Source organism: Saccharomyces mikatae, assembly GCF_947241705.1.
Source record: "Saccharomyces mikatae IFO 1815 strain IFO1815 genome assembly, chromosome: 9".
Lineage (NCBI taxonomy): Eukaryota > Fungi > Ascomycota > Saccharomycetes > Saccharomycetales > Saccharomycetaceae > Saccharomyces > Saccharomyces mikatae.
The window spans coordinates 390,253-405,878 of NC_079264.1; the positions used below are offsets into that span (position 1 = coordinate 390,253).

Here is a 15,626-nt window from a genome sequence, read left to right on the forward strand (position 1 = left end):
GAACCAGGGGCTATAGTAGTTATGTATACGTATGTATCTTTTTTTATTGTTACAGAAAGATCCCGCCATCAGAAATCCAAAGAAGCCGATTCATCGTCATCTTCACGTTCCCTCTTAATTGAACCCAGTTCATTCTTGAGAAGAGAACTCACATATGTTTGAAATTGATCAATAAAAGGTTGCAAAGACGTTAATGAAACGTCGTTTTTTTTCTCCATTTCTATTTGTAGTTCGATTAGTTTTGGTGCTTTCTCCGGAGTAAATGATTCATCAATGGGCACACATACATTCCCAGTAGCAGGATGAATACAAAACGGGGCCTTCAACAAATGAATTGTTTGCTTTGTAACTTCCACGTCCAGCTTAGGATAAAGTGTCATTAATACGAGATCTTCTTTACATTCACGTAACCTGCTTATGTGAGAGTCTTGCTTGAGACCTTTGAAAAGCGACGAAGCTAATCGATCTATATCGTTCCACTTTTCTTTGCTCGATCTCCCAGGATTGTCCAACCAATATTTCTTTAATGAATCAATCAATTGTTTGTCATGTAAAGCAGGCAGTAAAGTTTGTATTGCATGTTGGTCATCTTCCCAGGGATTTTGCTCCTCAAGCATTATGCTGATAAAGAACGGTTTCAATTGCTCCAATGAACGTGCCAGATGAGGGTGGTAAGGCCTCTTCAAAGCCAGTCTTCTATCGGAATTTCTATCTCTAACAACGTTAACATAATCCAAAACATTCCTTCGTTGTAGGTCCGTCAAAGCCCGGGCCCGTTTGTCACTTACCCAACAATGAGCACCACGTCTACCTGAAAACACCCAAATAAAGTCCTTATAGCCAAAATCTTCTGTCAGAGCCGTGTTCATAATTTTCATGGCTAAAGATATAAATTTCCAACACTTAGAACAGACTTGGGCCCCGGAGCAACATGTCCTGAAAGCATCGTAATCATCCATATCAATATCAAATACCAGCTCCTTTTCTAAAGCTTTCAGTTCACTTTTCAGGAGAGTATCACGTTCCCTTGGCGGTTTGTTATATATGGCACCAATTTCGAACCTATCTGGGTTGGCTCTTTCTATCTGCGCTTTGAACTCTTGCACAGAGTTAAAGGAGTTATACCTCTTGTAAGCACCAGACCTGAAGGCCATAGCGAACTCCCTGTTAATCATATCCCTAGAAGGCTTGGGCGAATGATTCAGCCAGTTAAAAATGTGTTTGAACGGATAGAGTGATTTATAGTAGTACTCCATGTCTGAAGAGCTTGGCCCATTGGCCTTGATCGAGTCGGTCATGATGTTAATACAACGGATCTTTGACTTGCTGTAGCTATTTTTTGTTGCTATTATGACACGCTTTTCTCTTTAGATTTTACCTATTTAAGATTAATTTTTTCATCTTTTTGGCGTTACAAAACTTTTCAACCTGAAAGGAGAATAGATAAAGGAAGCAAAGGACACTAAACATAGAATACACGAGCAAAATTTTCCAGGACTGATTCATCTCTTTCAAATCTAGCATATAAATGGTCGAACCAGTAAGGAAAAAGCAGAAGATCGATCGCGGTACTCATCATATTGGGACTGAACCAGTGACAGAAGCCAAAAATACACTGTATATTAGCCAGCTAAATGAAAAGATTAACATGCAACGACTGCGAGTAAACCTGTTTCTGCTATTTGCTACATTCGGAGAGGTATTAAAGATTAGCATGAATTTCAAGAAACAGCGGGGCCAAGCATTCATCACCATGAGAACCATCGATCAAGCAAGTTTGGCCCAAATTTCATTGAACGGCGAACTATTCTTTGGAAAGCCTTTAAAAGTTGAATTTAGTAAGAGTGAAACAAAAACGCTATGATTGACGTGACACCATATTCTATTCATGATGGTATGAATATGTCCAGAAGAGCTGTCATAGGATTCAAGAGAACAATACAATCAGATTAGATATAGCCATGTAACCTGTAGCAATATGATAATTAGTGAAACAGGTAACATAGCATCCTACGTCATAAGGGTGTAGACATGGGAAGTCTGTGGCAGAAAGAGCCTACTGAAGAGACATTTCTGCAGGGAGACTTTGTGTAATTGATTCAAACAATACAGGGACAAAAAAGAGGTACTTAATTTGTCGGAAGACTCGGTTGCATCCTTTGCAAGCGGTAATTGAGTATATATAAGAGCTTAATAGAGTGTAATTGTAGTATAGTTCAGTGGTCATATATGTGACCTCGTTTTGAATGATATTTATTTCTAGTAGAAGCAAAAAATTCAAAATGATAAACAAAGCAAAGTAAACACCAAAAAGAAGCGCCAATTGATGAAGCACAAAGCGTTTACCAGAGTTGTGATACCGGGCCTCTTATTACACTCAAAGTTTTGAACGCTTCTACAGAGGATGAGTCTGGAACCGACGCAAACAGTGTCGGGCACGCCGCCGATGCTTCATCAGAGAACGCACAAACAAGTATACCCATTGCGGATGGAAACTATCCCAATATTACAATCAGACTCCAAAGCTACTCTAGAAAACAATGTGCCCACCAAACAAGATGAAGAGGAAAGCGAATATTTTGAGAACAAACAGTCTGTATCGAATGTCAGTCCCGATTTGAAATTTAAAAGACACAAGAATAAACATGTTCAGGGGTTCCCTACTCTGGGTGAAAGGCTGGATAACTTGCAAGATATCAAAAAGGCTAAGAGAGTAGAGAATTTCAATTCCTCTATGCCGGTTGGTGACGACAATCATGTCGGGGATGCGAGTGCAAATGTAAATGCAAGCGCGATGCCCGCTCCTTATATGCCTTATTATTATTACTACCACCCTATGAATGCACCCACTCCTGCAATGATGCCATATCCTGGATCACCAATGCACTCCATGATGCCCAATTCTTCATTACAGCCCTTTTATTCACAGCCCACCGCTGGAGGTGGTCCCGATATGACTTCTCCCCAGAATATATCTTCATCACAACAATTGCTGCCTGCACCGCAGTTATTTCCCTACGGATCATTCCATCATCAACCACAGCAACAACCATACTACATTCAACGAACAAGAGAAAGAAAAAAATCGATAGGAAGTCAAAGAGGTAGAAGATTATCTATGCTAGCGTCTCAAGGGAATGGTGGAAACACTATTATATCCCCGCATAAGGATATTCCCGAGGAAGATTTTTACACAGTGGTTGGAAATGCGTCTTCTTTTGGTAAAAATTTACAAATACGACAGCTTTTCAATTGGTGTTTAATGAGGTCTTTGCATAAGTTAGAGTTAAAGGCCAAGGACCATGAGGAGGAATCAGAACTGGAACATCAGACGAAAAAATCCAAGCTGGAACCGAAAAAGATGGACACCGACTATGTGGATCCCAAACGTCTGGCTATGGTCATTATAAAAGAGTTTGTCGATGACCTCAAAAGAGATCATATTGCTATAGATTGGGAGGATGAGGAAAAATATGAAGATGAAGATGAGCAAAAGGCACTGGATAATACTGAAAATTACGATGATACGGAACTGCGACAACTGTTTCAAGAAAACAACGATGACGATGACGATGACGATGAGATGGACTATTCAGAGATGCAAAGGTCTAGTCGTAAATTCAATGAGAGGAGAAAGACGGTACTGAAGGATCCAAAGAAGTTACTGCCCAATAGTAAGAACGTAGAAAATACCAAAAACCTCACCCTTTTAACCGACAAAGTGAACGCAATCAAAAATGAAGTAAAAGAATGGGCAATCACTTTAGATACTTCAAGACCGGATCTTGAATGGCAAGAACTAACATTATTGTCACCACAACCGCATGAAATAATATCGGATACAGAAGAATCAGATATTGTTATTGCGGATATGGAGGAGAAATTACAAACAAAGGTCGATGAGTTAAGGTATCAGTCGCATATGTTAAACTCACATTCATCAGCCTTAAACGAAATAACAGCTTCTAAGGTAAATAAATTGAACAGAGAGACAATAAGGAAGATTTCCAACGAAACGGATGATGTCCACTCACAAGTAATCGACTCTCAACAATTATTAAAAGGGTTAAGCTTGTCTTTCAGTAGAAAACTGGACTTATAAAAAAAGGATCGGATACTTCTGCATATGTAACATTACACAATCATACATTTATATACACACATACTAATGTATTTGGAAAAGCAAAAATAATAACCACTCTATCTTTAGTTGAAGGGCGAATCATTAGCGGTACCACTATTGTTATTGTTTTCGTTTGCTGTCATGGTATCGTGGTGGCAAATGATAGTTTCTTGAAATGATAGTGTTGATGCTACTGCTGCTGAAGAGGTACCCATATCTAAGGATTTAAACAGCTGGAGAGGACGTTCTAATAATCCATTTGATTGTTCATTGTATATTTGTAGTCTTGTCATATGAGTCTTCCACACGGAACTGTTATCTGCCAATAAAATTATTCTGTCCCGCGCAATATGTTCGATAAGTGTACACCATACGTGAGATAACTGTTCAATGCATTTATCATAGTAGTAGTTGTTACTGGCTAATTCAAATCTAGGTAACTTGATGACTAATTCCGTGCAAATGTCTAAGAATTTTAGTGACGCGTGTAAATTCTCCAGCCGTGGTGGAATATTATCCAGTATCAAATCCACCAAACAGTTCAGAAATTCTAAGATTTGAGGTTTCATCCTCACGAATGCATAGTCATCCAATTTACTACTTTCATAAGACCTATTATAAGGTATGCTTTGATAAACAGCTTCAGATTTCTGTTTCAACATGTCAAGACACTTCTGTATACTGAAATCCAACCCAATGACCCTTGTATGTACGCTTTGTTGTATTTCCGGATGCTTTGTCATCAAGTCCACCAGCAACTGCTGTAGTTGGTCCTTGCTCATTAATTCCATGCCTCGTTGCAAGGGCAAAGGTTGGCCTCTGATCATCGAGCTTGGGTGGGGCCTCCTCTTAGAAACACCACTATATTTCATCATACTCTTGGTACGAGACGATTCTTGTTCTTGGTGCTCCTCGCTGTTGTACCGCCTTTTCTGTTTCACTCCCGAATTTGACACTACTATGTTGCCTGTACTTTGTGAACCAACTGTACTTTGAGAAACTTTACTGCTGGGTTTAAACCCCCATTCAAATCCCATCATACTGCTATTCTGTCTTGCGTTCGCTGTTCTTGAGGGATATCTTTGAACAGTCTAAGTGAGAATAATTTACTAAGTATGTTTAAGTAGAATATTCCCACTCGCTGCACTATCACCCGCCTGCCGTTTCTTTTTCCGACAAAATTTTCACTATGAATATCTAAAAAGATCCATTCGATGGGCTTTGAATGGGCGTTCTGCAGACCAAAAGAGCACTGTATAGTGACCCATAAAACACAATGGAGCCCCAAGAAGAGTTTATTACTACCGAAGAAGTTGAACAAGAGATTGTGCCTACGCTGGAAGTCGAACAGGATGTTCCCATGGATATCGAAGAGGATAGTGACGATGATGTAATGGCAAACGACGATGAGGAAGCCTTGGAAGTCGATATGTCCAACAACTCGCTCACGTACTTCGATAAACACACCGATTCCGTGTTTTCCATTGGTCATCATCCAAAACTGCCGCTAGTATGCACCGGTGGGGGTGATAACTTGGCGCATCTATGGACATCGCATTCACAGCCACCAAAATTCGCCGGTACATTGACTGGTTATGGTGAATCGGTGATTTCGTGTTCATTTACCTGTGAGGGGAGCTTCCTAGTCACTGCCGATATGTCAGGGAAAGTTCTTGTGCACATGAGCCAAAAAGGTGGCGCTCAATGGAAGTTAGTGTCGCAGATGCAAGAAGTTGAAGAGATTGTTTGGCTAAAGACCCACCCCACTATAGCAAGAACATTTGCGTTTGGTGCCACAGACGGGTCTGTTTGGTGCTACCAAATTAACGAGCAAAACGGTTCTTTGGAGCAGTTGATGTCCGGGTTTGTACATCAGCAAGATTGCTCTATGGGTGAATTCATCAATACTGACAAGGGTGAAAACACGTTAGAGTTAGTCACATGTTCTCTGGATAGCACAATTGTGGCATGGAATTGCTTCACTGGTCAACAATTATTCAAAATCACACAGGCAGAAATCAAGGGACTGGAGGCTCCATGGATTTCCTTGTCACTGGCCCCGGCCACTTTAACCAAGGGTAACTCAGGTGTCGTAGCATGTGGGTCCAACAATGGTCTTCTAGCAGTAATCAATTGTAACAGTGGTGGTGCCATTTTACAATTATCTACAGTGATTGAACTAAAGCCAGAACAAGACGAACTAGATGCCTCTATTGAATCTATATCCTGGTCGTCCAAGTTCTCTCTTATGGCCATTGGCCTTGTCTGCGGTGAGGTGCTCTTATATGATACAAGTACATGGAGGGTAAGACACAAGTTTGTTCTTGAGGATTCTGTTACAAAACTAGTGTTTGATAATGATGATCTATTTGTATCGTGTATTAATGGTAAGGTTTACCAATTTAATGCAAGAACTGGTGGAGAAAAGTTTGTTTGTGTCGGCCATAATATGGGGGTTCTTGATTTTATATTATTACATCCTGTAGCCAGCGCCGGAAGTGAACAAAAAAGGAAAATAATAACTGCAGGTGATGAAGGTGTGTCCTTGGTGTTTGAAGTACCAAACTGATAGATAGTCGTGTATACATAAATAACAGAGAAACAAAGTTCAATAACATAAAATGATTTACTTTTACATACAAAAGGAAGAAAGAAAAGGAGAGGGAGGACAGTGCTCACTACTTTTTATTATTACCTAATCAATGTTACATTGTCTCTTTATTCCACTATGTGGAAGACGAAAAGGACAATTGGTCAGAACCTGGCAGTTCCAGTAAGTTCTTTTGGGATTCTCCTCTTGGTACCAGTACCCTTAATTTGTTCCATGTATCTCTTAGCCGCTGCTCTGCCGAAGCGCAAAATTAGCTTCCTGAAGAACAAACCACAGGCATTACACAGACAAGCAGCGCCATTAGGGCCTTCTCTCCATTGCAAAGAAGTCTTGATCTCTCCACACTGTCCACATGTTTTAGTAACACCAGTTCTTGGTCGAGCCGAGTGAGACCCATTGACAGGTACAATACTTCGTGTTGTTGAGCCACTATTCAGCAGTAGTTGTACAGGAATTTTTTTAAATGCTATTCCGTTCGAAATCACAGTAGGAAGCTTGGTAGACATAGCAAACCCGCAATAATACTTTTGAGCTGGGACAAAGAGTGCCAACTGTTTAAGTGGTCTAAATGTACTGTTTTCTATATCGGCCCTTGGACTTACATATGGAAGGAGGTACGTGTCGCTATAAAAAATACACAATTAACTTGATGGACCCTTCAGTAACACAAAAATCCTGACGCATAGCGGTGTGCGGCGGTTATTACCGTAATGGGAAAAAAAGGGACCTAAATGCCAAGAAGTAATTAAAAAGTCCCTTTTTTTTCCCAGAGATATAAAAAGATGAAAAAGAAGACTTTTCACTCTAGAAAAAAAAGGAAAGGAAAGCATTTTTTTCCTACAAGTGTCTAACACTTCCGGGATCTTTTAGGAGTATACCATTTTTCTGAACGCAGGAAAGATAACCCTTGCTTTTAAGGTTGATATGACAACTCAGTTTCATATTGACAATTGAATCACCTTCTAGTAAACACTATGGTTAAGTAAGACCACACAAGCTGCTTGGTAATGCTTACCAATCTATACCGTGAGTAGCAGCAAAATTGTTCTGGGTTCTATAGAGAAAAGAAAAAAAAAAAAATGGAAACATGGGTCCGGGTAATAGGGCGGTTTTATATCGCCTTTCTCAAAAGAGAAGGGGTACTCAATGATGAAGGCTTACATGATAGGCTTATATAGAAAGGCAATAGAACAGGGCACCGGGAAACAATGCTACATTTGGGAAGCGATAATGCGCGACAAAAATTGGTCATTGCAAATATGCAGAAATTTGTCTATTGCTGCCTGTATTTGAGGTTTATCAAAGACGGATCACTACTTTTAATTCTCATGGGGTGGCTAATTTCATCGCTATGCGACTTCATCCAAGAGTTGACACTGAGGTACTTAAAAAAAAATTACTTAGGAGTAGAAAATAACAATGATGAGGGAGATGATGAAAACCTTGCGATCAGGGGATTGGAAACACCCATTGTAAGAATGATAATAAATAAAGCGATACGATATTACCAAGGATTGATACTTCTGGAAACGGCGTACTGCATAGTGTACCACATCCGGTTGGACATGACAAAGGACATATGTTCCAAACCCTACGGATTCGTTGTGATGCTTTTAATAAGGGAGTTCACTTGTCCGGCACCCGCGGGGTTCCCCAGCAAGCTGCTTCTGGTAGTACTTGATCTGATGATACTTTTCTGTCAGATCATTATAATGAACGGCTCATTGAGCTCGAGCTTTCAAAACGTGAGGCTCATCGTCAAGGAGTTGAACGCAGAAGAAGAGGGGGCACTTAACGTTCTCAAATTCAATACCTGGCACGTGGATTCAAGCGGACCCGAGCTCATAGTTCACAAGAATCACGACATGCCCTTCTCTCAACAGATAGATGGGGATGACGCTACTGAGTTCACACCTTTACTGAATAGCGCCGCGGAATAAAAATTTCAAGAACGAAGAAAAGAGAAAAAATATCCAGAAAGAAAAATGAATGGAAAAAAAAATAAGACAATGCACAGTTCCTCTCTGTCCTCCCTGCCATTACTGGCAAAAAAAAGACAAACATAATATGGGCAAGAAAGCGCAAGGACCAAGGACCAAACCAGAAATCGACGTGAATGGTACCCTACTCGTACCGCCACCAAGGACGATTGCCAACCAAGACCATTTCCATAGATTAAACTACCTCTATCAAATATCTGCTTACCAAACAAGGACAACGGCGAAGACTACAGCGAAGGGGCATATTTCTTTGGCACGCAATTATATCAAAACAATGGACTTGGTCAGCAAGAAAACTAAAACATCTCTGCTTCCTACGATTAAGAGGACCATTTGTAAAAAATGCCACCGGCTATTATGGACCCCAAAGAAACTCGAAATCACTCACGACGGAGCCTTATCAGTAACGTGTGCGTGTGGTACCGTGAAACGCTACAATATCGCCGCTGACCCTAACTACAAGACCTACTCAGAACGGGAAGATAACCTGATAGTTCCTTAGGGGTTTCTTTTCTGTCGAAATCCGGAGTTTACCAGATTTCCTTTTAAGAGCCGACCCCCCCTTTGCCCCCACGCTCCTGGGTGCCTAGGTTATTGTTTGATGGAGAACTCCAACATAAAAGTGCGGAAAAAACGAGAAAGCCGTTTAGAGAAAGAAATATGGGTTTCCAATTCTTGAGAAGTAATGGTTAAACCCCACGAGGAGGAGGTGTGGTTAGTAATGAGCGACAGGAGGTGTTTATTAAATGTCGGACTACCCATTGCTGCGATGACTAAGACGAATCCTGTCTTTCCGAATGATGGACGAAGTACAGGTCCAGAGTCGCAACCAGGTTCGCGTGGAAGTGTTATGGAGGACCTACTGCCTTCATTGGCCGGCGCGTACGATGACCCGGCGGCTCTTTGCAAGTGCGTACCACTATCACAGGATGGCGCGGGCGCTATCCGTGTCCCATCACTAGTGGAAGACACCACAAGCGACGACGAGGACGACGAGGACATGTCGCGGGACCTTTCCAAGGCCCTAGATATGTCTTCGTCATCGTGCTCCAGCCCACGCACCAGAAGTCGGCGGCACCGTAGTTCCGTGAGCACAATATCCACAATCCTGCATCAGGAGAGGTCCGGGAAGGAGGACATGACCAAAAGCCTCAGCGGTCCGGTAGACCAAGAAAGACCTAGTTTACTTGCCAAAATATCGACTGTATTCTTTCGGAGGAATAACACTCCCAAGAAAAACCATTCGTGTGTAGCTGGCCCCACGAGCCGCCCACATTCCCAAACGCTGGCGGCTACGGATGTAGCCGCCCAGTCGTTGCGCCACCAAAAGGAGCTGGAAGATGCCAAGTACGCTCGAGTAATCGAAAACCTCCGCTCCATAGGATGGTGCTCTCGCAGAGAGATCAAGTCTGTGGAATATAAACGATCTTTGATCAATGCACAGTGGGACGAGAAGATCTCGCTTCTGTCCCACGCACAGTGCTATAAATAGTGTGTATATGTATGTATATGCTGGGTGAGGAATAGAAAAAACGTGAAAGCAAGAAAAAAAAAATTCATACTCCCATGTTTCACGGGCTATCTGCCCATGTTTCGCCTTTTAATGTCGTTCAGCAGTTTCATAGACTTGATCTCATTGATGTCATTCAATTTGGCCTTCCAGAACTCATTTTCCTTGTTTAGCTGCTCTATACGATCGCGAAGTTTGTTGATTTGCATGTTCAGGTTCTGCAGCTTGTTCATGTTCTCGAAGTTCTTTTGTTTCTTGCGAATGCGAAACCGCTGCGACGCCTCCGTGTTCTTCCTTCTTCGCTCTTGCTTGATTTTATCCAGTTCGTTAGATATGCCCACAGGCGCCTCCTCCTCTTTCACAACAACTGCCGCCGTTGCGGCAACCCTCCCCTTTCTCGGCTCGCGCAGCTTTTTGAACTGTGAAACATCCTGGCCGTTATTAATCATGCTGATGAGCTCCTCCGCGTTGCCACTGCTAACCAGTAGCAATGATAGCAAGCGCGAGCCCAACTCCGAGTCACTTGATATCAGATTTTGTAGATGCTCTGAAAGATTGTTCACGTTCATGGTCTTTGTGTCTGCCTGCGATGCTGATGGTTCGCTTCTCACCCTTGTCTGCCCTTGTCTACTCGCATCGAGGAACAAAAGGATCTTTCTCTGTAACTGCAACCGATTATAAATAGTTCAATCCAGTTTACTTCCTTTTCTTAGTCATTGGCTGCCCGGCTTTGACTCACGCGCCAGTGACCTTCAACTATGGCGGTTTTTGTTTCCCGCCCAAAACTGTGGTGTTATAAAGCAGAGAGAAGAAGGGAAAAATAGAGAATCCCAGGCCAAAAACCAGAAATTGAGTCACGTGCAGTAGTTTCTACTCCTATTGTTATTCGATGTTGACTTTATTTGGCCGGGCCCCACAACTGTGGCATCTTTCAGATCACATTTTCCCCGAATGCATGGAAATGACGAGGTAGGAGTTTTATTCCGCGGAAAAAGAAAAAAAGGTGCACAGTAAGAGTAAGATCTCTTTGTACGGCGGTACTTTTACCACAGTAACTGTCCACTTAAAGGTAGGCCCAGTATACTACAACTCAGTAGTGCAACAAAGACTTAGGCAGATATACTGTGACACGCCATGGCTCTTCCTCACATAAAACCGAAGGAGTCTAAGGAAAGTAACCTGGTAATCTTGTCCAAGATTCACGTATCAAAAAACTGGAAACTGCCCCCAAGGTTGCCCCAGAGGACAAGTCAGCGAAGAAATAGGCCCCATCGACTTCGCGAGGAGTACGACATTGAGGATAACGACGAAGAGCTGCAAAAGAAAAAGCGGCAGAACAGAGATGCTCAAAGAGCCTATAGAGAGCGAAAAAACAATAAGTTGCTAGTGCTCGAGGAAACGATAGAATCACTAAGTAAGATCATCAAAAACTACGAAACAAAGCTAATTCACCTGCAAAATGACCTTCAAGAGAAAGAGTCGGAAAATCACGCGCTAAGACTAAAGTTGGACGCTCTCACTCAGAAGCAGCCTTCTGTGCCTGCCCAAGATCCTATCCTGCAGAACTTGATCGAGAATTTCAAGCCTATGAAGGCAATACCCATAAAGTATAATAATAATAATACGGCTATAAAACACCACCATCACTCGAGCGAGTTGCCCAACTCCGCCAAATGCGGTTTTTGTAACGACTACACTACATGCGTCTGCCAGGAATTGGAAGCGGACTCCGGTAAAATTGTCGACGATGCCTCCAGCGTACAGAAGGATATGCCGCCACCACACTCACAGTGCAATAACAAAGATAGCTCCGGTGGGCTTTGTAGTAACTGTACCAATATTGATAAATCTTGTATCGATATCCGGTCCATCATTCACTGAGAAAATGAAACCATTGAATGTGCGTGGAAGAGTTGTTGAATGGTCGGTGCTTTTTTTTAAAAATTGAGAAGAAGATTCACGGAATGAGTGGAATGCCCTGCTCTTGAACCTTGCCTTGCAGGGTCATCGCTATGTTTGTGTCGTCAGGATCTACCCCAGAGGATAAGGGTGTCAAGACACAATACCCCATTCAAATGCGTCGTTGATGTGGTCGTCGGCATAAGCATCAAGCGCTACTTCCGATATGATGGCACGACTGGTCTGCTGTTGAAGTAGTGGATGCTAAAATTTGACGATGCCGCTCTTATATGTAATACACACTTCCCCATATGTTGAATATTTACTAAATAGCTGCTACATAAGAACAGTCGGATGCTACAGTCCATGCCCAAACGCAAATACGTATCGGTCACTCTTCTTTTTGAATGCTACAATGAAGTTCAAACTTTGCACACGAGGTATACTCAGACAGAGGGTGTGCTTTACCTGATGGTTAACATCAATCTAGATCGGGAGAGACGGAAAAGAAGTTTTAGTGATAGTACAACAATTGAAAACGAGTCTCAAAACAGTAACAAATGTCAGTGACTCTAGAGATCGCAAGAAAATCCTGTGGAACAGCTAGGAATATTGATGCATGGCTCGTGAACGCACAGCGACGCACCTCTAAACTCATTGCTGTGTTTAACTGAAAGTTTCTTCGCTATACGCATAAAATCGACAGCATGGTGATCATTTTATTTAAACGCCTACCACTTCTTGTGTGTGAGCTTGGTTTTGGTTAGTCAAGTTTCAAGTTGGAACAATCCCACCAACAGAAAAAAGTAAGCATACTAGCAGGACTAATTCTTGTTCAATCAGGCTTCGATTCGAATGCGACACATTAGAAATAGAATAGAGACTCGCGTTTGAAAAATATACTAAACCGCGAAACTTCACACTCCTGTAATGGTTTTCTTGAAGCAGCGTTGGAACAAAAGCAGTCACTTACGTATTTCTTAGTGTTACGACTATAACATAAATGTGGCAGACAACTCGTGGATCTTTGTAAGTAGCAGGCCTCTTTGAATCTTGTGCGGAGAAGAAATGACAAGAAATGAGGTAGAAATACATTATGGATGCAATAAATTCAAGCCTTTGAAAAGGAAATATGTTCGACAAGGGCGTCAGAGATCTCAAATGACAGCCTGGTGTCACCACGAGATCCCGCCAGTTTTTTGCTCACGCCTCTCCTGATTGCTACCTTCAGGGCTGACCTCTCCTAAGAAAAACGCGGACATTTCTTTTTGTATTGTTGCATCTTCTATTGTTATTTCGTGCCGACTTTTTACCATCGTACCCGGCGAGATTTTTCCTCTACCCAGAAACCTCGTGTAACACGTAGGATAAGGTCCACTAACGATGTCATGCAGATATCCAAGCTTTTACCACGTCGATATGGCAAGATATCTCGCACGCTTACGAAAAAATTTTTAGCACAACAGGCACCATCGCTCTTTATCGAGAGTGAAAACAAGCTGTTGAGGGATATTACCTTCTTCGCGCCGTTTTACTTCATATTATACAGATGACCTTTAGAAAGATTATTCATTAGCTCCAAAGGAATTTGACAACTTGGAGCCTACGGACATAATTGAAAGTGAGCCTTTTGGATGAAGATTGGAAGAAGAAAACAGCACAAATACTTTTTATGCATCGCGAAAAGGTCCTTGTCCTTTAGTTTAAGATTGTGGGAGTTTGAAGTCATCTGCTGACTATTGATAATTCTTTAGTCATATTTAAGGCTAGGGGACATTTAGTGAGAAGAAAAACCTTAACAAGGAAATCTTCCCACATATGAAAAATCCCGCTCCCTTTGCGTCACACTGAAAACTTAACGGCGAGACTCACCTGAATAATTTTTGTTGCACTTGAACGAATGTTAATGTAAAATCATCTTTACCAGCTGGATTTTCCTTTTCCATTTTTGGTCATGTCTTCTTGTTTTGGGTTGCGAATTGTCGATAAGCGCTCACAAAAACGCGCTCTTTATCTCCTGCCTGAACTCTTCCACTATTCTATACTTGTGAACAGCTTCGGTAAGGCTTCCACATAGACGGACGCTGTCAAAACGGGCAACAGAAACTCAGTGCTTCCATAATTCCAGTTGATATGCGCCGTTAAAAAATCGGAAATTTTCGCTTCATTGCGTTTCACCAAATATGTTTCTTCAGTAGTCTCTTTTGGTTCTTGGCATAATTTTTTGGGTCCACAATATATAACGATGATGGAGTCCAATTGCCAGGCCTTTAATCTTGATACATCTTGTCAGTTCAACGTGGAAAGTTATCGTCACTTTTCCAATCATTATAATTATAAGAGAAAAAAACTCGTCAATGAAGTGCGGGCAGCGTCACCTTCTCAAGTTCTGGCAAAAGGGCCCTAAAATCATTGTTAGATAAGACTACAGGAAAATCGATGAATCTGACCCGATAGAACGGTATAAAGATCCAATTTCGGAAACCAGGGACATTCCATTTTTACTTTCTTTTTTTATGTGCATGTCCTTACAAACATTGCCTTATAATCTTATTTTACATAAGAGTTTAAACTTATTATCGTCCCATCAATAAAGTATAATGGTCAAGAAAACGTGGTCTTGCAGCCGGATCATGAAGATCAACGTTAACATAGCGTTAGAATGACCTGACTCAGAGAGCTTCGACCAATTACAGTTGCCTCCGATAACTTACTGTCATTATTGAAGTAGGGGTAGAAAATTACAAGGGTGCTGAACATTTGAAATCCAACCACCATATTGTAAATGTCAACTGCGAAGAACTCTGTGACGCTAGAAGGGGAAATGGTGAGTTCCTTGCTTCCTATGTATCTTTAATTTATCTAGATATCTTTACATAAGCAAAATACGCCGGGGTAGCGCACGCGGGGAAGAAAGGCCGGTTCTTTCCTTATCTGGTCTTGCCGCACGGATCTTTTCTCCAACGTCAAAAAGAACCTTTTTTAAATTCTTTTCGAATACCGTTCCAAAAGCACTAAAATTTATAGACCGAAGAAATTGTCCTCAGAACAAAATAAGAAGGCCCCTTTTCTCACGGAAGCTTTTCAGTAAAAATAGGCAACATAGCTTTTCTCCCGGGTTTTCTAAGCGGGAACAATTACCCCTAAAATGAGGACCAATCGTGGAAATCTACATCATCTTAAGCATTGTTGACGAGGTAACACGTCAAATTTTTAACTTTTGGAATTTTCTTTTCTTCTTGAAGTTAGCTCGGCTCGCCCAACCTATGGGAGCCTGGATGCTCTGAATAGGAAAAAAAGAAAGAGACGTCATTTAAAAAGTTTAATTAAAGATGGTGAATCTTAAATGAAAGACAGCATGGTGGGCAGATGACACTCGCGGACTTGTCATCAACTCTATTTAGACTAAGTTATATAACTTCTAGGCACTTTAAAGTTTACGTGGGGGTAGGTGAATAATGAAAGCACCACTTCCACAGTTTC

General features: G+C 41.6%; 11 protein-coding genes across 11 annotated transcripts; 7 read left to right on the plus strand and 4 right to left on the minus strand.

Moving 5' to 3' along the window:
* Positions 1 to 68: 68 nt before the first annotated feature.
* PRI1 (DNA primase subunit PRI1) lies at positions 69 to 1,298 on the minus strand (the record flags this gene model as incomplete). The annotated part of the gene is made up of 1 exon (XM_056223270.1): positions 69 to 1,298. One exon carries the CDS (start codon positions 1,296 to 1,298, stop codon positions 69 to 71), a length of 1,230 nt encoding a protein of 409 aa, XP_056082878.1.
* A 230-nt stretch (positions 1,299 to 1,528) lies between these two features.
* MSL1 (U2 snRNP complex subunit MSL1) lies at positions 1,529 to 1,864 on the plus strand (the record flags this gene model as incomplete). The annotated part of the gene is made up of 1 exon (XM_056223271.1): positions 1,529 to 1,864. The coding sequence occupies one exon, from the start codon at positions 1,529 to 1,531 to the stop codon at positions 1,862 to 1,864; it is 336 nt and encodes a 111-aa protein (XP_056082879.1).
* Positions 1,865 to 2,404: 540 nt separating this feature from the next.
* DSN1 (MIND complex subunit DSN1) lies at positions 2,405 to 4,102 on the plus strand (the record flags this gene model as incomplete). The annotated part of the gene is made up of 1 exon (XM_056223272.1): positions 2,405 to 4,102. One exon carries the CDS (start codon positions 2,405 to 2,407, stop codon positions 4,100 to 4,102), a length of 1,698 nt encoding a protein of 565 aa, XP_056082880.1.
* Positions 4,103 to 4,206: 104 nt separating this feature from the next.
* STS1 (Sts1p) lies at positions 4,207 to 5,163 on the minus strand (the record flags this gene model as incomplete). The annotated part of the gene is made up of 1 exon (XM_056223273.1): positions 4,207 to 5,163. One exon carries the CDS (start codon positions 5,161 to 5,163, stop codon positions 4,207 to 4,209), a length of 957 nt encoding a protein of 318 aa, XP_056082881.1.
* A 236-nt stretch (positions 5,164 to 5,399) lies between these two features.
* SQT1 (Sqt1p) lies at positions 5,400 to 6,692 on the plus strand (the record flags this gene model as incomplete). The annotated part of the gene is made up of 1 exon (XM_056223274.1): positions 5,400 to 6,692. The coding sequence occupies one exon, from the start codon at positions 5,400 to 5,402 to the stop codon at positions 6,690 to 6,692; it is 1,293 nt and encodes a 430-aa protein (XP_056082882.1).
* A 185-nt stretch (positions 6,693 to 6,877) lies between these two features.
* GAT4 (Gat4p) lies at positions 6,878 to 7,240 on the minus strand (the record flags this gene model as incomplete). Its single annotated transcript, XM_056223276.1, has 1 exon — positions 6,878 to 7,240. One exon carries the CDS (start codon positions 7,238 to 7,240, stop codon positions 6,878 to 6,880), a length of 363 nt encoding a protein of 120 aa, XP_056082883.1.
* Positions 7,241 to 7,942: 702 nt separating this feature from the next.
* Positions 7,943 to 8,674, plus strand: VLD1 (Vld1p; the record flags this gene model as incomplete). Its single annotated transcript, XM_056223277.1, has 1 exon — positions 7,943 to 8,674. One exon carries the CDS (start codon positions 7,943 to 7,945, stop codon positions 8,672 to 8,674), a length of 732 nt encoding a protein of 243 aa, XP_056082884.1.
* Positions 8,675 to 8,723: 49 nt separating this feature from the next.
* Positions 8,724 to 9,236, plus strand: RPR2 (ribonuclease P protein subunit RPR2; the record flags this gene model as incomplete). Its single annotated transcript, XM_056223278.1, has 1 exon — positions 8,724 to 9,236. One exon carries the CDS (start codon positions 8,724 to 8,726, stop codon positions 9,234 to 9,236), a length of 513 nt encoding a protein of 170 aa, XP_056082885.1.
* A 183-nt stretch (positions 9,237 to 9,419) lies between these two features.
* SMKI09G1820 (uncharacterized protein) lies at positions 9,420 to 10,226 on the plus strand (the record flags this gene model as incomplete). The annotated part of the gene is made up of 1 exon (XM_056223279.1): positions 9,420 to 10,226. One exon carries the CDS (start codon positions 9,420 to 9,422, stop codon positions 10,224 to 10,226), a length of 807 nt encoding a protein of 268 aa, XP_056082886.1.
* An 86-nt stretch (positions 10,227 to 10,312) lies between these two features.
* MET28 (Met28p) lies at positions 10,313 to 10,813 on the minus strand (the record flags this gene model as incomplete). Its single annotated transcript, XM_056223280.1, has 1 exon — positions 10,313 to 10,813. The coding sequence occupies one exon, from the start codon at positions 10,811 to 10,813 to the stop codon at positions 10,313 to 10,315; it is 501 nt and encodes a 166-aa protein (XP_056082887.1).
* Positions 10,814 to 11,378: 565 nt separating this feature from the next.
* Positions 11,379 to 12,125, plus strand: YAP5 (Yap5p; the record flags this gene model as incomplete). Its single annotated transcript, XM_056223281.1, has 1 exon — positions 11,379 to 12,125. One exon carries the CDS (start codon positions 11,379 to 11,381, stop codon positions 12,123 to 12,125), a length of 747 nt encoding a protein of 248 aa, XP_056082888.1.
* Positions 12,126 to 15,626: the final 3,501 nt, after the last annotated feature.